General features: G+C 44.0%; 1 protein-coding gene across 3 annotated transcripts in view; it reads right to left on the bottom strand.

Annotated features, from left to right (window-relative positions):
* ADCK1 (aarF domain containing kinase 1) overlaps positions 1 to 23,442 on the bottom strand; it is an 81,267-nt gene that overhangs the window by 45,148 nt on the left and 12,677 nt on the right. For 2 of the 3 annotated variants that reach the window (XM_061463725.1, XM_061463726.1), the window contains exon 4: positions 3,699 to 3,902. The exons of the other annotated variant lie outside the window; for it this stretch is intronic. In XM_061463725.1, coding sequence (XP_061319709.1) covers positions 3,699 to 3,902 — 204 coding nt within the window. The remainder of the gene's footprint in view (positions 1 to 3,698; positions 3,903 to 23,442) is intronic. 3 annotated transcript variants of the gene reach the window in all.

Raw genomic sequence — 23,442 nt, 5'->3', positions numbered from 1 at the left:
GCTCATATTCCCTTGTGAACAACTTAGATGCTGTAGTACATGGATGTAATACCCAACAGCCTATTGAAGGCCTGCCTAGCTGCTCTCCCACAGGCCTGAACACTGCTTCAATAGTTTTGCAAATCAGAAGCATATGTCTCACCAGAGCTTAAAATGATAATCACCAGTTCCAGAAGGAAGGGAATCAGTCCATCTTTCTCCCAGTCACTGGCACAGCAAAGGCTGCCATGCTGTACCAAGAATGCACACAGATATAGGAGTAAATAAAGGAGTCTCTTCCATTCTCTCTGTCTTTTCTCATACTCCAACAGTTTGAGGGCAGAGAAGTCTCTTGCTGTGGGGGGATTAGCACCTTGCTATGGAATAATTTTAAATCTTTCCCATGGCAGGTTCACATGGGCATACAATTTTTGTCCCTCCCTGTCAAATGGCCATGTGGCATTGCTGCACATCATTGCAGTGACCATGCTCCCAGGTGTGCCTGGGTACATTTCAGCAGTGGATGAATAACATTTGTGTGTACAACCTAGAAAACACCCTGGGAATCTTGGGAGCAATTTAAACTGGAGGAACAAAGAGCAGTACCCTTCTTAGCCACAGTTTTGCTGCAGGGACAGTGACTTCTCAGATGAGGAATATCCGTTTCTTACTGTGCAGCACTGGTGCCATGCCAGATACAACAGCAGGAATCCAAGGAGAGCAAAGTCCTTTAACCTAAAGCTGGGTTCTCCAAATATCACTGTGAAAATGCATCCTGCTTCACAAACTCAGCAAAGGAGGTTCCTCTACCACATGTGCTTTGCTTACAAATCACAGTCAAACTGTTGACATAGTTGCTCAATCAGCAAGCTCCATTACTGTATGGCTGCAGGAGGTTTCTTACAAATGGCAAAATAGTCCTTGAACAACAGGTAAAAGCTACAATTAACTGGATGAAAACTATGGTCTCCTTGGAGGTGCTGGCTAATCAAGCAATTATAAACTACTTCCCATTACCCGCATTCCCACAAAGCAGAGCTAGGCTGACATCCTTCCAAATGACTGTCTTTCCAGCTATTTAAGCCCTTGACACAATTTGGCTTCAGCAGAGATAAGATTTGACCTTTGGGCTCTCCCCAGCCTTTTCTCCCAACTTTGAACAAAGCATGCCCTAGAACCAACACATTCACACACGTAATGTGTTCTCCCAGTGGAGCCTGTTTTGCCTCTCAGCCTTCCTGGGCACAGCAAACTCAACAGAACACACCGCTTCATTTTCATTTTCCACACTTGACACATTTTCACTTTCAGAACCTCATTCAAGCAAGGAAGATGAAAACAGAGGTAGGAGAGACTCTCATTCATATCACATCAGCCATTCTTATGCACATAGCTTTCACAACTGCTCCAAGGAATATATCCAGAAAGAGTCCAACCTGTGGTATCTCCACCAAAAGACTCTATGATCTTGCTGGCGATCATTTCCAGGAGTCATTGTAAAGATTTCTTTGACCAGCCTCTCCCATGGCTACTACTTGTGTTGCCCTGAGAATTCCCCCACTTCAACTTCTCGTATACAACACTCAAGACAATGATCACCTCACACCATCACTTAGCCAAACCACTATGGCACAGATTAGAAAGACAGCATCTGCTCACTACTGATTATTTTTTTCCCAATGATTTCTGACAGGTACACAGATTCCCCCCTAGACTTAAACTGGGGTTTAACAGGACAACTCACTAATCAGTATATATGATGCTTCTCCTTCTCTGTCAGATCAGCACACACGCCATTTGCCCTTAAATCAGTCCATATAGCTCCCTGTCTCCAGTCATGATGCTGGCTCATGATGGGAGATCCTCCATCAGCAGGGTGTCACATAAGTCTGTGTGGTGACAACAGGGCCATGTTGAACTTCTGTAAACCTACCTCACAAGTCCCCTGTCTTTGCTGAAAGATCAGCCCCACTGGCATGGTCTACATTTACACCAGTTTTGCCACAAAACCACTCTATTTGTCAAATGTCCAAGCCTCTGATAAGATTGTCAGGAGTAGGTCACATCAGAAGACAGAGTATTTCTAATTTATTGAAGATACAATGTTTCTATACACAAAATTGGCTTTTTTTGATCTCCATACCCTTTTGCAAGCTCTTGCCTAACACATCAGCTTGTCACATCCCTCCCTAGGTACCTCTGTATTTTCAGTTGCTATTTCTATTTGAGACCAGTGGGGTTAAGCCTAGGCTCTCTCATTTTCTCTTCTATTTGAATTCAACTGCAAGCTCCCAGGTGTGATGCTGGCCCCAAGGGGGAAGGTGCCAGGATACTTGTTTGCAGTCTCCTCTGTCCTAACACTCCACCTTGACTTTCTGCCATCTATATTTCAGCTAAGTGTATTATATTTAAAATGTACTGAGGATGTAGTTACACTGGAATTAAATTTATTCCTGAAGTAAGCCTATTAAATCCCCTGGGCTCCAGCAAAGACAATGCTGGTGCATTACATTCCCCAAATCCTTTCTGTTTTTAAATACCTTGATTTGGTAACTAATTGACATGGGCATTTAACTCAGCTTTTAATATTGCCCAGTTTCACCAGCTCCTTTATTTCTATGTCATTCTCTTAATTTCTCTCTTTTATCATTGCTCTCTCTCTCATTAGCATTTCCTTTCTAATCTTTTCTTCCCATTTCTACCTTTTTTTTTTCTCCTTCTCTCTGTGTCTTTAAAATTAAATATTGCCCAGCACTGCCCATGTGGGTGAAGTGAATGGTGAGGGAAGGCTGCTGGGGAGACTGGATCTGAGCTGCCTTGCTGGGAATCAATGAGGCATAGAGGGTTCATCTAGCTCCCAAAAAGCTGAAAGACACCACAGTATATCAGTGGCAGCTGAACATGCACTTGTAAGAAAAGAAAAGGGCCCACACCTTGGAGCACCAGCCTCAGCCTCTGAGCCACCACACAAACTGAGCCAGAGATGACTTCTATGATACCTTTATGGGAGCTAACCTTGGGGTGTCTTTCTGTGGCTTCTGTGGAGAGGAGACTATAGGATGGAGGCCCATGGAGCAGCAGGGATCTAAATACTGTGGTTACTTGCCTTGTATCTAATGAACACAAGCACCTAGCTCTGCTATCAGTGCTGTGAGCTGCTGAGGGTTAATGGTGACACAAACTCCTAGGCTACTGTGTTACCTGACTGCAAGCACTGAAAGCGATTTATGGCATTATTTTCTTTGGGGGTTAATTAGGGGCTCGAGAAAGTAAAGGGCTGTCAGCGCTATCTAGGATTAGTCTAGCCAAGGGAGAAGAGTCGTTCCTCACAGAGCTCTGCTAATATATCTTTGTCCTGAACTTCAACACCTCCAGCTCCTACCTCTCAGTGTTGCGAATGGCGCTCCACCCTGACATCCAGCAAACCTGTTAGTCTTGGCACAACCTCTGGGGTATGCTGCTCTGCTGAGTCTTGCCATTTCCACCTGGCAGCTTTCATACCCTTAATCTTCTGTTATCTTCTCTTTTCCTCAGCTTAACAATGCCCATCAATAGATAGGGAAGATTTGCATGGCATTCTCCTAGTGGCAAGGAGAAGGTGTATCTCCCCTTGATACCTCTTGCAACCGAGAGCCACCAGGGACCTACTTACTCCTTCCTCTAGCTGCCCAGGGCTTGCTGAGGTCTGAGAAGCCAACAGAGGCTATGGCTGCCCCTACCTCTTTGCCGAGATCCTCACGGATAACTTGCTCAATCTCCTGCCGGGTGCTCTGTGGGGCCTGGTTGTGCAGCACTTTGAGGGTGCGGGTGTATTCCTCAGGCAGCAGGTAATCAAGTGCTCCTAGGTGCTGTCCCACCTTGATGAACGTGCCTCGGTTGACGCAGCACAGCTTCCGGAGGCGCTCAGCAGAGCGCAGATGCACCTGCAGGGAGACCAGAACATCAGCCAAACCCTTTTGCTGTCTGTTACATGCACACACCCACATAGGTATCTTTTATTTGTCCAGTACTTAAACAGACCAGGGATTTCCTTTCTTGATTTTGGGCACCATCATCTAATGTGTCAGGTAAGCATTAGGTCTCTGGCTGTATTTAGAGAGGCTGAAGCAGATGAGGACAAGACACTCCAGAGCATAAGGGGCTTCAACATTTGTTTGTACAGGCTCCATGATCAGTGACAGCACATTAGGTTTTGGCTCTGTCCATCCTTGCATAGAATATGATGTCTAGCCATAGTGCAGCATTGGTTTGTCACTGTGATCCACTGCTATAATACACGATTTGTCAGGACTACAGCCATGTATGTTAGACTGTTGGTATGAGCACAGTGAATTCAAGTGAGAAGAAAAATACAGGTACATCCCAGAAACTTCCAGAAGCTTGGAAGAAGAATCCGTTAAAAACCAAAACTACAGATGTCTATTTGGCAGTGAGGAGGACAGTATGCAGACAGTCCTCCATTCTCCTCAGCTCACTCTGACACACACAAGGGAAAATTGCATCCCTCCAGTTCAGCCAGGTCTTGGTCTTACTGCTTACACTGCCAACAAAGTCTGCAGTGACTGATTTTAGCAACCAAGAGTTAGGAGACTTGCCAGCTTTGCTCACATTGGCCAAAATGCAGCCACCAAATGACAAAAATCTATCATCAACCACTTGCCTGGTCTGGATTTCAGCTCCTGAGTTTCATTCTGCCTCTCAAGAACTGACCAGCCACCACATCCTTCTGTGACAATGATTTATTCTGCCTTTATTACTCTCACTAGAAAAGCTTCCTGCCAAGGACACAGCTATACTCAATATTCTTTAATAAACTTCAGATAAGTTTGCCCTAATACATTAATAAAATCTAAGCAAATCAATGACAAAAAAATAACTCCACACCCACCTCCTGTTAATGCCTCACACCTATCTGCATAGACACTTCCAATTCCTCTGGCCTCTGTGTCAGAAAGTCACTGAAGATCAAATCATGTGCCTGCAGACCTTATCTGCCCAAGATCCTGAGGTGAGGAACTCCACCAAAACATGCATCAACACCACACACATACACACACACACACACATTTAGTGGCCATCTTTGCCCTCCATACAAAGCAGTGTCGTGTCACGTCATAGGAAGGGCAAGTGTCTCGCATTTGGGAACACGTCAGGGGACGGACTGGGTGCTGAGCTGCAACACAGCTGCAACGAAACACAGGCCTAAGGGAGTGTGAGGAGGAAGCCTAACGTGCAAGTGTCACACTCAGCATGCCAGACTTGACAGCTTGATGCACACATACACTTTCCTAGGTGGGCATGCATGGGCAAGTGTAATCCATGTGATGTGAGTCAGCTTCCCCCTGCATATTGCCTGCTCAAAAGCACTCGAAAATACATAGGCAATGAGCATGCCTGAAGTCTCCTGTATTATTGTGCTGCATTTTACACACCAGCTTTAAATCTCCTGCTGTAACAAGCAAGCCTCTGCCCTTGCTGTTTCCCTGCTCTCCTCCCCTGTGTGCAGTGGTGACAAAATCAAGCCGAAAGGGGACAAGGAAAAGAAGCTGTGAAAGAGAATGAGAGCAAGAAATCCAGGGAGGGAGTAATGGGTTGAAAGAGAAAGGCAGTAGGAGAGAGGGAGCAAGAGCAGCTAGGTAGTTTGTCACAGCACTGGGAGTGCAGCCCATTACAGGAAACAGCTTTTATGCAGCTCCAGTAATCACCCTCTGCCCGCTGCCTCCAGCTGTGGAGGAAATCACCCACCAGCAGCGACAGGGAAGGGGAAGGGAAGCGGTGGCCAGCCACCCTCCTCGAGGCATCGGGCAGCCACAGCCCATTGCCTTGAGCAACCAGCATCAGGAACCCAGCAGGACACAGTGATGAGGCTCCTTGCAGGTATGTTCCAAAAACCCCAGCACTGAGTAGGTACCAGCAGAGCCCTGCGACCTCCCCCAGGCACAGCAGGAGCCCATCAAATGACCTCAGGCTGTGGCATGACTCATCAGAGCAGTGGCAACCCCGGGGCTGTAGCACAGTGCTGGGCATGCACCTGGGCAGCCAGCTCGGTGTAGAGGTGCTGGCTCCAATGTACCTACCACACCACACGGATCGCAAGGGAGATGGAACAAACAGGATGGAAAACCCTAGTAGCTGAAAATGCAACTGACTGTAGACACACTTGGATGTAGGGTGTATCTTCATGTCAGTTACTGCTGAGAAGGAGGTGGAAATAGCCTCTCCTCTACCACAAGGAGAGAAGAAATTTTGCCCTTCCCAAACTTATCCATCTTGTAGAGGACCCAGCTGGCCTCATGGAAACAGCAGCTTTGGCCAAGAGAGACAAAAGCATCCTTACAGAAGGCTACAGGAACAACACAGAGCAAAACCCTATGCACAGCACCATCCACCATGCTCTCACAGGTGACTTGGCTAAAACTCCTAAGACAGCTGCCCTGGCTGGCTTTCTGGACCAGGGAATGCCAGCTCCTGCTTCTGCTAGAGAGACAGAAGATGGCCAGGCAGCTTGTCTCAGGACAAGGAAATCTATCTGTAGCCCTACAGTTTACAAAACTCTAGTCCATATTAGAGGCAGAAGTACAGTGAGAATAAAGCAAGAAGATGAATGCAGATTCCAAGGTCTTTTTTTTTTATCAATCAGATCAGGAATTTTAGCAGAAAAATGTTCCTAACGCTGTCTATTAATTGCCTGTATCTCCCCAAGCTAGGTCACGGTCCAGATGCAGCACTTGTTTCTCTGATAGCTGACCTTCTAGTCACAGGCAAAGTAAAAGTGCCACATTCCCACTACTGTGTCCAATGCTGTTGACCCATGACCCTATCCTACCTTGAAGAAACTGCAGGGTGAACAGAAATCCCTAGAATTGCTCAGAGCTTTTTTCTGAGAAATCTCACAAAATGTTGCTCTTTGCTGCACAAGCAATACCTGAAGACTCTTCTCATCAGGGAAAAGAGCTGGGAAAAACAGCTAGTTAGACACGAAGCTGCTTGTCTGCATCGTGCCTAAGAGTACCCTGTAGAAAAAGGAAGCATTTCATGTACTGAGGATTACCAAGAATAAACCTCCCTCAGGAAGCACTTCAGATCACAAATGCTGTCTGGAGTGTGTATATGGTTCTCCCCTCAGTCCACACGGACATCTCTTTCTGTGTCATTCCTTTCCCCTAAAATCAGCAGGACAAATTCTCCATTGGCCACTCGTGATTTACATAAACCCTGGGTAGATTGGGATTAACACTGATTATTAAACTCTTTCCATGTGGGCCATAGTGAAAGTAACAATTGCTAGGTATGAAGAGGAAGCATCTTTGGGACAAAGCACACAGTCAGCTATCATGGAGCTGCAAAGGGACATTTTTTAATTTTCCCTTGGTATACAAGCAGACCTGGCTTCTCAGGTCATTTTGATGGTTCTGAAGAAGCCTTTACTCACAGAGACCTTGGCAAAGAATTGCTCTTCAGAGCACCAGGCATGCAAGTGTCACAGATTAGCAGATGCTAAACTGGTTTTAAAAATAAAGGAATTAATTCAGAAGACAATAAATACCACAGTTAAAATATAAGGGTGAACATTTGAGTATCTGGTGACATACCTAGTGACAAAAGGGCTCAGAAAGGCCACTAGAGACAGTAAGGTCAGTGGCGGAAGCCACTAGTCTTATGAAAAAGCCCTCAGAAAAGTCATTCTAACCCTGAAGGGCATATTCATAGCTGGCAAAACATGAAATGTGGATTAGGAATGCAGAGAAAAAAACTGATATGCAATTAGTCAAAGACATAACAAAAAAGTCACCAGAAATTCCTGGTGATGAGTGCTGCCTCCAGGAACATTGTGAACACAGACATCTCACAAAGGACGTCAAGCTGGATTTCACCCAGAGCTCAGGGCTAGAAGGGCTGTCCTTCCTCTCAACTTCATACCAGAGAGTATTCTTGTACAGGTGAGCAGTAACAGCTCCACACCATGTGATGCCCACTTGTGAGACCTAGCAAGAGAAAGGAGGCACCTTCTCATGACACCACACCTGCAGCACTGTGTCCAGCTCTGGGGCCCCCAACATAGGAAGGATGGGGACCTATTAGAGAAGTGCAGAGAAGGGAACACAAAGATGATCATAGGGCTGGAGAACGTCTCCAGTGAAGACTGGCTGAGGGAGCTGGGCTTGTTCAGCCTGGAGAAGAGAAGGCTCTGTGGAGGCCTTAAAGGGGGCCTACAAGATACCTGGAGAGAGACATTTTACAAAGGCATATAGTGATAGTGATAGGACAAGTTTAAAGAGGGGAGATTTAAATTAGATATTAGGAAGAAACTCTCTACTGTGAGGGTGGTGAGACACTGACACAGGTTGCCCACATAAACTGTGGATGCCCCATCCCTGGAAGTGTCCAAGGAAAGGTTGGATGGGGCTTTCAGCTACCTGGTCTAGTGGAAGTGGGGTTGGAACTGGATGATCTTTAAGGTCTTAAGGTCCCTTCCAACCCAAACCATTCTGTGATTCTCCTGCTGCCTTCAAGTCCCTGCACAGGGCAAGATGCTGAGGAGAAGCCTGCCCATTGCCACTTATAATGGAGATACAATCTCCAGGACTGCATTTCAAGAAAGAATTCTCCAGAAAATATGTTGGAAACTTTAATCATATAAAAAGTATAGATTAATTCAAAAAGCAGCCAAGATGCTAATAATTATAATAAAAATGGGATAGCATATTAAAACTGCCAGCTTCCAGAGGACCAAAGAGGAACGAACGTTGCCCCATTTGTAAGAAAAATCCACAGTAATCTAGGAAATTACAGTCCTGCAAGATCTTATTCTGTATCAAATAAATTAGTCGAGACGATAATTATAGAGAGTATTAAAAATCATCTAGCTAAATGCGGTATGATGGAAAAAAGCCAACAGGGATTTTGAGAGGAAAAAAATAATCCTTCAGTCCACCAAAATACTCTGAGCATGGTAATGCAATAGCCAACAGAAGAGAAAAGGGAGATAATTTAATGAGACTTTCAAGTGGCTTTCAATAAATTCCATAACAAAGAGTGAAAAGAAAGCTGAGTAATTACCGGAGAAGATGCAAGAACATCACACGTTCCTTTTACCCCATTCCCAGCTCAGAATTCCCTCTCTGCAACACCAAGCCCAGCACTACAAGCAGCATCTGTGAGGGACTCTTGAGTTAAGCCAAGGCTGCAAGTTTTGCAATGTTTCGACCACAGCCTCATTTCAACCTGCTCTGAGCTCTTTCAGACAGAGTGATACTGCAGAAGCCCTGTCTATGTTACCACCCGCAATGTTGTCACTTCCTGGACTAGCACTGTCACTAGGCTGGACTAGCACTGGACACACTGAAAAATGTGATGAAAAGGGAAGCAGGTCCAGGTAGTGCCCATGAGGCAGAATGGGCTGAAATGGGTTGGCCTGCATCACTGTCAGAAGCAGAGTGCCCCATTACATTCATTCTTATACCAAGGTTCAATTTCCCTTAATTTCCCTTTGCTAATTACCTGGCAAAGGATAAAACTGTGCAGTGACAAAAATTCCATGAGATGAAACAGAAATTATTCACCACTATGGAGAAATATGCTCTGCCAGGTCCCTACCAACGACAGGTGAACAATCAATAGTCCGGTAGGTCACCCTCAGCATAGATGGCTGTAAGGTTACACATATTGGAAGGTGCAATTTATCCCATTGGCACATGCTGATGGACTCTAAATCAACTGTAGCCATCCAACACATGCATCACATTGTTGTGGACAGCTCAGTGAAGGCACCTGCTCAATGCACAGTGGGGATCAGAGAAACCCAAACAAGCTGTTTGACTGCGTTAAGAGAGAAAAAGAGAAAAAGACGACCAAAATGCCAGTGTATAAATTGAAAGCACAACCTCACCTTGGGTTCTGGACATCCCATCACAAAAACAGGTACAGGAAAAAAAAAAGAGGATAGCAAAGGACAAGGAAAACATAATCATAGACTTGAAAAGAATCTATAAAAAAAGAGATCTGAAATGTTCAAGGACTGTTTAGATTAGAGAGAATTGATGCGTAAGAGATAGGAGTGATATGAAATAATGAAAATAAAATCTCCCATTCCTAGTTCCAGCCTCACAAAACAGGAAATAATAAGACATTCCACAAAACAACAACCTTTTAAAAGTGGTGTATTTTTTACATCCCATTTTGCACAGCACAGCATTAACCAGTGGCACTCACTGTCAGAGGACAGAGAAGCCAAGAGTTTAATGGAACTCAGAAAGGCTTTAGACATTTATGATATAACAACCATATGAAATTCTATATGGAGCTTTTCATCTCTAAAAGTGCTTTTACAAAGCTCTTTACAAAACTCAGGATCACTATCCCCCATTTTACAGACTCATAAGGACATTACATGTAATAAAATGTCTAAAGAGCTTTAAACACTCTTGCTCAAGGCATCAAGACAAAATTACCCTATTGATTGGCCACAGTGACAGACATAATGCAAACAGGGTGCATCATTGAAATCTTTAAAGAACTTATTTGGTGTATTCGGCTCCCACATTCTGGTTAAATTAGTCACCCCTTCTGCTGGGGTTCAACCTGCTTCCAAGGATCTTCTGTATTCACTGAATCACCTGCCATTGCAAGGACGTGGGACACTGGTGATGGACTCTTGCTTTCCTCCCATGGCACAGCACAACTGCTGCTTATGGTCTTTCATATTAAGCCTCTGGGATGCTGGGAAGTATCCTGTGGAACACAGTGTGGGGAAGCATCTGAGGCATATATGCTGTCAGCCATTCTGGATGAGACAGCTCTTCCAGGAACACCTGCAGTAGCAGGAGACTGGACTGGAAGAGCCAGGCTGTCGCTTGGATTCCATACAGAGGGAAGAGAAGATGTCATCACACCTCTGTAGTGGGTAACCCTAAAATACTGTAAGTCAGGGAGGGAAAGAATCTGGCCACAGCCCTTTTCTCTTCCACCCCTGATAATGACAGGGCCATATGCACACAACTGGTAAAACTACAGAACAGCTTTAGATATAACCCAAGACACCACAAACCAGAGAGGAATGAAAGGATGTCCACCTCAGTGGACAGTGACACTACCACAATGACAGGCTGAAATCAAGTGCTATGCCAAAAGACCTGTGAAGACGTTTAGGAAGGACATAGCTACTGGTGAAGTGAATAGGGTTCTTGGGTGTTTTAAAAACAGCAATAGAAAACATAGAACCCATTGCAATGACAGCATAAGTGCATCTAAGGGGCTGTTATCTCTTTCGACATATCTATATAAGCATACAGTTAATATAAACTATTATAGCCTTCACTATCAGCTTGGTAATCAAACTGACTGACAGCAGGGATGCTGCAGGGAGACACACAACTCTAAATGGAATTGTTATTGCTTGCTTTTTGTATTATCTTTCCTGCCTACCTTTTACAAAATCTTATTCTTACGCACACCCAATATTTCCCATTCAAATGCTTCCTTACACTAATACTAACTGATCACGGACACAACCTCGTCTTTGGAACTGGAGTAACTCCTGGTGCAATGTACCCCACTATCTAATAACTCATTATTTGTGTAAATTATGTACAACATTCCTAACGATTTACCTATGGGTCCCTGTCTGCCTATATGACAGTAAGGCACTCCATATGCTCACCCTTAGGCAGGAACACTGTTACCTTTTCAGACCTACACTTTTTAGTTAGCTTCCCCTGGTGCAAACCCCGGTTAAAAGGGTATCCCCCTAATTCTCAATTTTGACTTCCATAGCTCAAAACAGTCCTAGCAGAGATAATGATCCTTCAGAAATTCTGGCACAAGTTGGTTGCCACTGATACAGCCAGGAAGTGAGAAGGGAGCTTTATAGCCTGCAAAGGATAAAGGACAAATGATTCCCTAGATTAAAGTGACAATTTCTTAGCTTCTCAGTTTCACAAACACAGGAACAAAGAGTCACACAACTAGCAGGATGCCCAGTGAAGTCTGTACAAATGGAAGGATATACACAGTGAGTCTACGTCAGGCAGCTGAAATCTGGTGTTGGTGCTGTGGCCTTGCATCACCAAGTGCTGAAGGCAGCTGAAATTTAAGAAAACACGTTTTATGATTTGTGCAAAACTTCCCTGGAGATCATGAGAGACTTTTTCCAAACCCAGGTGAGCCCATTTCATGTCTACAGACATGCAAGCTCCCACCCTCCAAGCCATCATCCGCACACAAGCACACACAAATATTGATCTCCTATCTACACTACATATGCTCCCACATTCTTCCCGCTAATACCTTGATTCACAACATGGTTCCTAATAATCCGTACAAGTGACTAAGGGGTGGCCTAGCAACAAACCCCTAGTTTGAAGTGCCACTTGGTTCAGGAAACATTTACACTGGGCTGAAGTCCATCTCTTCAGCCAGTCACTTTCCAAGTTGCTTTGGAGTGGGGGAAGCAGAACTTCTCAACCACAGCACAGAGCACCAGCAGTCACCTTGCTGAATCATGCCTTTACTGGCTAGTGCATATACTACCAGCACCAATCGCCTGCTTGAGTTCCATCTTCATTTTGCTCCAAGCTTGGTCATTTGTGCTCTGATTATCTCTCATTACTGACGACCTTGCTGTAATGAGTTTTAATCTGCCTCATATTAATTAGAAACATTTTCATTAGCCAGCTCAATTTTAGGTAAACAGCTAATAGAAGCAACTGAGCTCCAATTAGTTATCTGTAGGGCAGTTTAGGAGAAAAATCAGAAGGGAACAGCTGTTTCCCCTCTAGACACCTCTGTGATATAATGCACTGTTGTGTCCAAGTCTCCTGAGCAGGAAGAACAAGAAGCACAAGGAAAGGATGGTAACATGCTAAAATAACTTGGAAGTACCACTTCTATGGCCATTACCTATCTATTCTATAGCATTACATGTCTATTCTCTCGCACTAACACTTTCAGATCAAACTGCTGAATACAGGAGTTAGAGTCAAACTGAGTCCTTTACACCTACAGACATCAACTCCAGTGAACAAGGTTCTGCTCTTGAAGCTGTTTTACCCTGTGATTGCACAACAGCTCCTTCACACAGGCTTTTTTTGGGGGGCATGTACACTTATCTGAATGATATTTACACATGAGGTTCAGCTCAGATGTGCATGAGAAGAAAGGACCAGATGTATGTATACACAGATGTATCCTACTTGCAAGTCAGCAGATTTCCAAAAGTGCCTTCAGTGCCTTATTGATAGAGTTGATGTACAAAGAGATCCGTTATGCACTTCGTTGCAGAGCACCCATGGAGAATAGGAAGTAATTCAACAGCACACTGCAGAAGGCACAGAGACATTTACAGAATCCGCAGTGAAATTAGGCACATGTGTCGATCCATTGATCACAGTGCCTGCAGCTCCTGTTATAGAGGCAGGTGAAATTATAATAGATTTGACACAGCATCTCTCAAAATCTTGCTAACAAAATTAATTCAACTCAGCTTGGATCAGACTATGTGAGATGGCAGCAAAAACAAGCTGAAGGGCTGTAAACACACCATCTTACATGCCTTTGTGTTTAGCTGTAATGGGGGGCTCCCAGCCACCAATCCTATTAAGCCCTGTTTTATTTGCTATTTTCAGCTGCTGTAAGAAAAAGATCAACCAAGATGTGTGTTACATTCAGGAGTGTTCCCTAAACAGAAGCTGCTGACACACCCGACAGAAACCATAGACTACTGACCGAACAGCAAGAGATGACATTGTGCAGCAAAGATGACCTGAAGGGAGAGCACTCCTAGACAGCTGTGTCTATGGGAAGTGAGGGCTGGTCCTGGGCCATGGGGAGGGTGGGAAGAAGAGCTTAAACAGGACCACAGTAGGAAACAGCTTTCCTTGAATCTCATAGAGTTATAGCTATGTATAGGGAGGTTTTGCATGAGGGAGAGGCGTGTAGAGATGGTCTCTTCACTTCCAAAAAGTCTGAAGTCCCAGGTAGAGCAGGGAGAGCAAAACAAACAAGGACCAGAAGCCACTGCAAGACAGATCAATCAGTATGGATAGAAGAGAAAGAGTTTCATGATTTCATAATAAAACAAGATGGTCCCAAGAAGGCTGACCTGGTCACATTTTCCAGCTACTCAAGATGTCAGACACTGTAAACACAAAGTGAAACACACAGCGAAATACACAGGGTGTTACTAGGATTAGTGAAGAGGTGGCAGATAAGATTAAATGACTATTAAGGGAATCTGTTCAATGAGGATGGATATCTGACAGCCTCTTCCTTTAGTCCCCACACCCTATCCTGCAATAAAAAGGAGCTGGAAAAGCCATGGACTCCACAGGAAGCACCAACAAACAGAAGATACACTGAAAAGAAGAAAACAGTGAAAGGTGAGGTTTACCAGGATGGATGGTCCAAGCACTATAGGAAAGATGGAGAAAGCTCAGCTAAGTCTCATCTAGTTCAGCATCTGAGGGTCAAGACAGGGTAGCTTCACACAGTCTGCTCTCCTAGCATGGGTGTGCATGGAAGAAGCGCAGAGGCAGCCGCTGTAGCTGGACGGGAGAAATCGTCACATCCACTTTGTCAATGCCGAAGAATGTGGGATGACGTTTTTCTCTTCCCAACAGTCGAATTCCACCCTACCAGCTGCACGTCACAGCTGACCTCCAGTCAGGACCTATCTGAGTCAACATCAGACAGCTAAGCTGTACAACAGCAGCTTCTCCTCCTTGTACATATGCAACTTCTCACCTGGCAGGTGACTCCAAGGCTGGGGAGCAGAGCAAGCGAGCCCCCTATCTTACAGCCATGCAGATGGGCACTAGCATTCAGCTTGGTCACAGAATCCAGAAAGAAGTGTTTCCATTGCAGTCTCTCTAGAGATCTCAATACAGCCCCTTACCAAATGGACAGAGTCAGATTCCTTTCCCCTTCTTTAATCTTAGAAGCTCTGACCTTTAAAGTACACATGTCTTCCCACAAGAGCAGGATGCCTGAAGAGGAAAGAGACAGTAACACATGAAATACCTAGAAGTGATTAAATTGGATTGACGAGGAAGTCAGGAAAGATAACAACCATGGGATTACACTGTCAATTCCAAAAAACTGCAGTGACTGTCATAGCAGCACATCCAACAGATAGAGAGTGGCTGAGGTGCCAGTAAGTCATCATCAATGGCAAAGCACAGTTCTACTTTCAAAAGTGCCTATGTTGGAAAAAAAAAAAAAAAAAAAAAAAATAAAACCCAAAAAGTGTTCCCTTGTTACTCAGCAGGTCTATTCCCTCTTGGGTATCAGTCAGAGTTGTGATTTCAGTGAAAAAAAAAAAATAAATAAATTATTCCATTTTTTTCATCCTGCTAATGATACACAGCTGCACGCCAAGACAGACAGACACTCTATTAAGATCCTGGCAATGTCACCACTATGAAAGACTGAGCTGGTGTCTCTTCTGATTCATACATAATCAATAGACTTGTTAAACTGAAATTAGAAGGTCAGATCCTTCCTTGCAGCCACTCCTGTGCTTTCTCATTGAAAACAATAGGTTTGTGCAAGTGCCAGTGGAGGCAGAACTTGGAAAAAATGGGTGCCAGTGAAGGTAGCATATGGCCTACAGAATCTTTATGGCTGCTAGAAACACAGACAACAGAGAGAAACTATATTGGCTTTGAGAGTGCCACTTTAAAATAGCATGAAATAGCAGTTCAATAAAGTAAAATATATGAATATTTGACATGGCACCAAACTGAGATGGACAAAAGGAGCACCCAGGTGAGGCTGCATGTTAGTTATTCATTATTTAGAGTAGATTACTTTTGCTCCCACAATAAGCAGAAGAAATTACCCCCAGCAGTACCAGAGGCAATTGCCTTTACTGCAGCTGGTATCACAATGAACAGTACTGCACATCTCCCCTGCGCTTTGCTGCGGCTCACCATGGTTATGAAGGGAATAAAACTAAGGTCATCCTTATATACAATTACATATTCAACGCTTTGCCTTTTCCATTGCCAGTTGTTGAGTTTTCCCTCTCATCTAAGAGATGAATGAGTATCCATGAGGCAGGGATGCTGCATTTGTAAATGTCAAATATATTACAAGAACCTAGAGTAAAATAGTCAGTAAAGCTGTTGGACGTCTTGTCTCATTCTAATTTTAAGAAAACAGAGTATCCCTCCACCTGCTCACTGTCAGCCATTGTTTTATTTACAAGGAACTGGGTGCAGCAGAAAACATTACCAGTGTATGGGGAGCTGAGCGTACAGCCAAGAAGAAAAGGAGCAGAAAGCCTCTACCTTCAAGTTGCCTATCCCATCCACATCAAAGTGACTGGTCAATATTTAAGAGTGGTTCAGCCTAGTAGATTATAAACTAGATTTCTGCACAGTTGCCTGTGAAGGAATATCCCTACCCTTTTAGAATCATAGAATAGTTAGGGTTGGAAAGGACCTTAAGATCATCTAGTTCCAACCCCCTGCCATGGGCAGGGACACCTCTCACTAAACCATATAACCCAAGGCTCTATCCAACCCGGCCTTGAACACCGCCAGGGATGGAGCATTCACAACTTCCCTGGGCAACCCATTCCAGTGCCTCACCACCCTAACAGGAAAGAATTTCTTCCTTATATCCAATCTAAACTTCCCCTGTTTAAGTTTTAACCCGTTACCCCTTGTCCTGTCACTACAGTCCCTAATAAAGAGTCCCTCCCCCATCCTTTCAGAGAAGCAACTGCAAATAGCAGGAAATGGGCTCTATCAAGTAGAAATCTACAGATTTTTTTTTTTCTTGATTTAAAAGATGCTGATCACCACAGATCACCTGAGCAAGCACCCCAAGGGGCAGGGTAAAGGAAGGCTGGTCCATCACTACCCAGTTACAACTCCTCTGTGAAGAAAACTGCAAATCAGGCAGCATTTTCCACAACTTAAAAAGGAAAGCACCATCTAGGAATCCAGAGGTTTCAGTTTGAATCTGACATAAGCAAAAGTCAAGGTTGCTTTAACAAAAGGGGTAGAATCTGGTATAAAAGGCTAACACTGGACAAGAACAAACAACAACATTGCACTGGAGATAACAAGCAAGAGTCAATCTCCATCAATAGACTAGTCAAAGACAGCTAATTTCTATCCTTGGCTAGAAGGCAAATAGTAAACTAAAGGCAAAAGGCCTATCACAAAGGCACCTGCTGCAAAATCTGACAGAAAAATAATATTGACAAAGATCCTCCAAATAATTAGACCTTGCTGGCAAAATACATTCACTGCAGATAGTCCCAAAGACAAAATTTGCATGCCAAAAAGGACCATAGAGAATTAGCACTATACAAGACGGATGTGAAACGAAACAATTAAATCAGATGCTAGTAAACCAAAAGTAATGCTATCTATGATTCTTAGCTTCAAGTATTTAATATTTAGGCATTTACATACTCCACACAGAGATACAGAGATCCCAGGAAGAAGGGTGAGGTCACAGTGAAACTGGGAGTTGGTATCAGCACGCAGGAGAAGATGTAAAATGGGATAAACATGGTCTTGATTTGATCTCTGGAAAAGAGTGGAGCTTCATTGTTCTCTCAGTAAGGAGATTAAGGCATACTGCACACAGATTTCCACTGAAGATTTGTTCCTTTCCTGGGCAGGGACAGAGTGCTGCATGTACAAGCACTTGGCTGGAGACAGTCAGACAGGACTCCAGTCCCAACTACAAACATCCTTTGCTGAGTCATTACTGCCTGATGACTTCAGTGAGACATCAAAGAAGGCAACACTGAAAACATGAACAGGCCTTCTCCAGGAGCTTCTTTAAGTCTACATTTTGTCTATTCTGAACCCTAAAATGGGCTCCTTTTTAATTGTGTGCTCCTCAACACCTGAGATTCACTCATAGTAGCCGCTCATCACTCATGGATTCACAGTAGCCAGTCAACTATGAGCTAGATATCGGTTTCTTTGAAAGCACAATTACCAAGCATATATGAATTGCTGTGCTGACTGCACATAAACTGGGTGAGCTTCTAAACACAGCCATTAGCAATCCAGATATTTCAAACTTCTCCTTCCCTATGACAGAATGCTTCAGTCACAGGGAGGCAGGGTGCCTCAATCATCTCCACTACAGGAAAACAGCCATATATGGTCCATATCACAGCTGTCCTCAGAGAGCATCCCACAAAAATGATTTGGGGCAGGTAGTTTGCAACTTCCAGGGGAAAACAGGCAGACAGAACATCACTGGCCACTGGGAACTCAACCAGTACATCAGATCTGACCTTCTGAATAGAGTGAACCCTTAGTGGCAATAAAACAGTCCAGATAATGAGTTTGTGTCTTGTTCTAAAATCCATCAAAGCCACAAGTCCAGCATTCCTCACTTCCAAGCCTTCATGATGCTACTCAACCATGACTCAGACAAAAGATATTGGTCCAATACCAACAATGAAGACAGCCCGTCCATATGGCAATGCCCAGACTCAACCTCTTTTTGGCACATGATGTTGGGAAATCAAAAGCTCAATAAAAGCAAGCTTGGAAACTCACTTTATACTCTAGTCCTCATCTTGCAAATTCCCCATCTCCAACATTTATGTGCTGGCTTACAGAGAAGCATGTGCTTCCAGCAGTTATACAGGAGCTGTTGGATTGTACTACTCAGTTGCCTGAAAGAAGAAAAAGAAATCTCCTCTGTTGGCCTATTAATCTGTCATAACGAGATTCTTCATAATTAATTTGTCCCTAACAGTTGCTTTGCAATGGTAGCGAGAGAGTATTTCAGGAATGGCAATTACCTCTGGTGTCAAAATGATGAGGAAAAAAAATGTTGAAACACCAACAAAATGCAGTGCCTTCTCCACTCCCACCCAATGGTGGGTGACAGCACTACACATTGGAATTACAGTGCGGTTAATTACTAAAGATGTGGCAATTGAGAATTCATTTCCCCTCTTGACATGAAATTTGATGAACAATGCAGGTGGAAGGAGGGGCACCTGCCACTGGGATGGGAATAGTGCGGGGAAGTGGTCTTATCTATATGTTGCTGCTTCTTTAATTTACTTTAAGTACACATATGTACAACTGTAAACAGTGGACACTAAAGGAATTTTCCTTGATTAGCTACACATACATCCCACCATTTTGCAAAAAGACAGAGCTTTACTTTTTGGTTGTTGCTTCACTTGAATTTAGTATCCTTCAAATAAAAATCACGTCTGCATTATTTCAATACTAATGTGAAATATAAAGAGTTTCTAGCCTGTTTCTAAACAGGTAAGTTCCTTGGGCTGAGAGCTCATTGGATTTCAGAACCTGACACCTGACTTTCTTAAGTGAGATTTCCAGGAATTTAAGCAATATGCAAGGTGTGGAGCTTGGCTCTCCAGTCAACGACAAAGTTCTGCCAGAGCTAGGAATCTTACTCCAGAAAGAGACTGTGAAGGGGGAACCTGCTGGCTCTACTGCCACTGACACAGGGGTGCAAACCCACAGCCTGGGAGAGCTTTCCTGTCTGGGGTTGGCATCGAATCCACCTAACATCTGATTCAGGCCTGGTGCATGTGGGTGACAGGATAGAAACAGTTAACAAAATGGATTCAGGCATTATCTCCCTGGTCCGCCTTAAGCCCTGGGAACAGTGAAGAAAACACCAGGTGCTATTGCCCTGGTCAGGCCTAAGTCTTGGGAACTGTAAAGAGAGCAATGAAGGGTAAAGATCGGTTAGCAAAACAAAGCATACAGTTTGTAAGATAAAGCAGGATGTGCATCTCAAAGACAGACCAAACAATGTGAATATTTGTAACCCTTAGCAGTTTTGCTAAATCGGGATGATAAGGAAACAAGAGAGTGGAAAGTTACTGCTTAGCACTTAGTTGACTAGAAAAGGGATTCGATATGCGAAATAAAGGTCTTCAGATGTCACCAGAACTGGAGTCCGTCTTTGATATGCCACAGGTGCATAACTGAACAGAGAGGTCAGCTGTGCAGGGCTAGTGTGGGAAGCTATGGAGATATACCCACAGGGGTGAATGCATGAAGCTGCTTCTGCCTGCATCTTGCTCAGTCCTCAACCTCATTACCAAACACTTGCTACCCTAAAACCAAAACATAGGTTTAAAAGAATCAAACATCACCCTCATTCCTGGCAGAGACTCAGTCCCTAGCCTGACCTATGGGGACAATAAATCAAGAAACGTTGCAGTGGATCTAACCCAGCCAGTCAGGGAGGCAAGAGCTGGTATGCTTCATACGCATCAGGTTGCAAACCTCTTGTCTTCAAGCACACAGGCCTGTACAACCACCAGCAAAGCGAGCTTGGTTCCAGCTAACAACCTTGCTGGTTTTCATTCCACATTGCTCAGAAGCCATCATTTCATTGTAACAATGTTCCCCAGTTAAAGATCACCACTCTGTATATCGGCAACAAGTAACTCCCAATTCAGACTGCCACAGCAAAACCTCAGCTAACCGCAAGAATACAAGCAGGGAAGCTGTTCTGGAGAGGATGAGGAGAGGAGAGCGGAACACACAATACCTGGGCACTGCAGAGGTGAAATAGCTCCTACTGTGCTCTGGAAATGACCAGCTGTGCTGCCTGACTGTGAACGCAAAGGGACGGAGGGAGGAAAGTGTATCTTCCCTACTTCTCTTCATACAACAGACCTAGGATAAACAAATGGGAGTGCAAAGCCTACTGCCCTTCATCAGTCTTGCAAAAAACAACTTGTGTGAAGAGCAACCCTACACTAACAAACTGGCTGCACAGTTACACAGTGCAGAGTCTCTCAAAAAAGTACATTTTGAAACAGAGACTGCACAGGCAGTAAAGACATTTTAGAAGCTGGTTTGTTGTTTGTTTTTTTTAAAGCAATTCTGCTAGTGACCTTTGCAGTGAATTTACTTCTAAATTCAGCAACACTGGCAAGACAGTAAATGGATCCACACTTCGAAGAAGGCATTTCACAAAGCACTGTGCATGTGTGTATATGTGCAGGCTCACATGCAGATACTGATTGATAAAGTGGAACTAGGAAGAGAGTGGAGGCTGTAGAAAGATGACCCCTGTCACTATGTTTATCTGCTCCCTGTGGGCCGCTTCCAAGTCACATCAGTTCAGTACAATGACAAAAACAAGTTGTTACTGGTGTCAGACCTGCCAAGATGATGGTGCTGTAGAGGAAGGAGCAGCAAGCTGCTCTGAGTGGTGCGTCACCAGCACAATTTGCAGCCACTGAGACAGAACACTCAAGACAAAAGAGACAAGGGAAAGAAAGAATAAAACAAAAAAGAAAAAACGAAAAGGAAACCCTAAACCAGTTGTACAGAACCAAAAGCAGGCTTAACTAGGCCAGCAGTGAATGTGATTACCATCACAGATTCACTCCTCCAAAGCCATCATTGAACCTTTGTTTCAGAAGTGACTACTTCAACAGAAGCACTCACACCTGAACACAGTCACATGTCTACAGGCTTGTCCAGATGTGAAAAACATGCAGATATGTGCTCACATCAGCAGTTGTCTAGGCAGAGCACCTGAACACCTTAGTAACTAAAGTGAGAAAGTGAGGGGTAACTTCCAAACCTGGCATTGAACTTTATGTTTTGTTTTGCTCCTAGACTAAATCAGCAACTGCTCCAACTCAACTTCCTTATCCCCAGGGCCTCTTCAGCCTGGCAGAGTCCTGCTCGGTCCTGAGACACCAAATGGAGGAAGACAGGAGAGTTCCTTTCAGAGACACCTTTTCTTAAGTATGCAAACAAGGTGGCCCCACATAGGAAAAAGTGTGTGCCTGGAACCCACTAAGATGCCTTCAACATTGCCAAGAAGTCCAGAAAAGTGCAAGACACCACCACAGCAGTTCTCTCAAAACTGACTTAACAGACTAAATGAAGACACTGGCTTGACAGGTAAGATGATTGTGTACTATCTTCTAGCACATTCTTTTATGAGATTCACTCTGGGGAGAATGTGATAAGGTCACTGGTTTAGCAGAGCAAATCTACAGTATTCAGACCTGCTCCCAAGCTCCAACCTGACTTGATACATGAAATAGCCTCTGCATGCCATTCTAGTATTTCATTCCTGATTTTACATCTCCATACTCCCTAATCTGGGGTCCTTTAAGCTGGTGTTTAATTGCAAGCTTACCACAGTAATCTTAGAAAGGGGAACAGAATCCACAATATGGGTCTTATTAAGAATTCAAAGGACAAACAAAACATTTGAGATGCCCACTTTGCCATTGCAAGTTCTGAGTGTCTCTATTCCTAAACAAATCTTTTAGGTATCTATTTTTTCTAGTCTCAGATAAGATTCTTCCAATTTTCAAGCCAGCTGTTTTCCTATTCTTAATAGGAAATACTTAAAGCACCAGCTACCTGACAGCTCTGCTGAGTTTACAGGTGGCCTCCAACAACCAAGTCATATAAACTGGCCAGTAGGTCAAGGCTTCAGTCCTTCATGAAGAAACCATCCCTAATTAGGGCCAGATCCAAAGTCAATGGGACCAGTCTTAAGTCACAGTGGCATCCTAAGAAATTCCCACTTTTTGTTTCCTTCCCTCTTTACATAGACCTTCAATCCTCTGAGAAATCCTATGTTCAAATCTATTTGTACCACTCATATCTAGGGTGAAAATCTCAACCATGAGCTCTTCAGAGAAGATACCATCTCTTGCCATATCTCTGGACTTTGCAAAGCTAGTGTTCATTTCACATTGGGATTCAAGGCATAGCCCAAACACCAAATAAACCAAGATTATTTTTTCATTTTCCATTTGCTTTTTTTTATAGTACTCCTCATGGTGCAGGTTCCTTGCAGCCTACAAGGGCTTCCTAATGGCTTCCTCACTGTACTGGTTGCGATGATCAGATACTCCTCTGGTTATTATGTACCTCGTCAGCAGCTATAAGGACAAAGTAATGAGGTCTTCAGGGATTAAAATAAAAAGGGATAGCCCCACCTGGAGGAGAGAAGGCTAAATGTTCCCAAGGCACATAGATTCACTCCTGCTGGGAAGGTGCAAGAAAGATGCAAGACCATTTTGGCAAGTGGTGTGCCTGACACGCTCACGCTCCTGGAGCGAAGCTCTTTAGGGATGAGGGCACACAGCCAGGAAAAAATCAGTGCAATAAATGAGGCATTGCTTTTTTCCCCTCACTTCTCTCCTTCCGCCAAAAATATCACCATGAGATGGCCCATTTCTCTGAATAAACCACTGCATTTGACTGAAGAACCTTCTTGTTTCATAGGCACACATCCCCATCCCCCCCCCCCCCCCAAAAATGGACCTTCCTAATGCTATAAAATTAAAACCTGCTGTGGCCAGAATGTTCAGCTGACACCACTCTAGAGAGCAGAAGGAGGAAAAGGAAGTGCGTTACAAGATTTATTTTACAGCTTGTTTTCAGTGCAAAGCTTTCATACTTCATGTGTTGGCAGGAAGTTTGCTAGACAGCAGTGCCCAAATGTAGA

The sequence above is a fragment of the Pezoporus flaviventris genome, unplaced genomic scaffold (genome assembly GCF_033815535.1).
Source record: "Pezoporus flaviventris isolate CSIRO_AGI_PZ_B2104156 unplaced genomic scaffold, CSIRO_AGI_Pfla_v1 ptg000036l, whole genome shotgun sequence".
Taxonomy (NCBI): domain Eukaryota; kingdom Metazoa; phylum Chordata; class Aves; order Psittaciformes; family Psittacidae; genus Pezoporus; species Pezoporus flaviventris.
The sequence above is the reverse complement of the archived record's forward strand: the minus strand, read 5'-3'. Positions and strand labels throughout refer to the sequence as shown.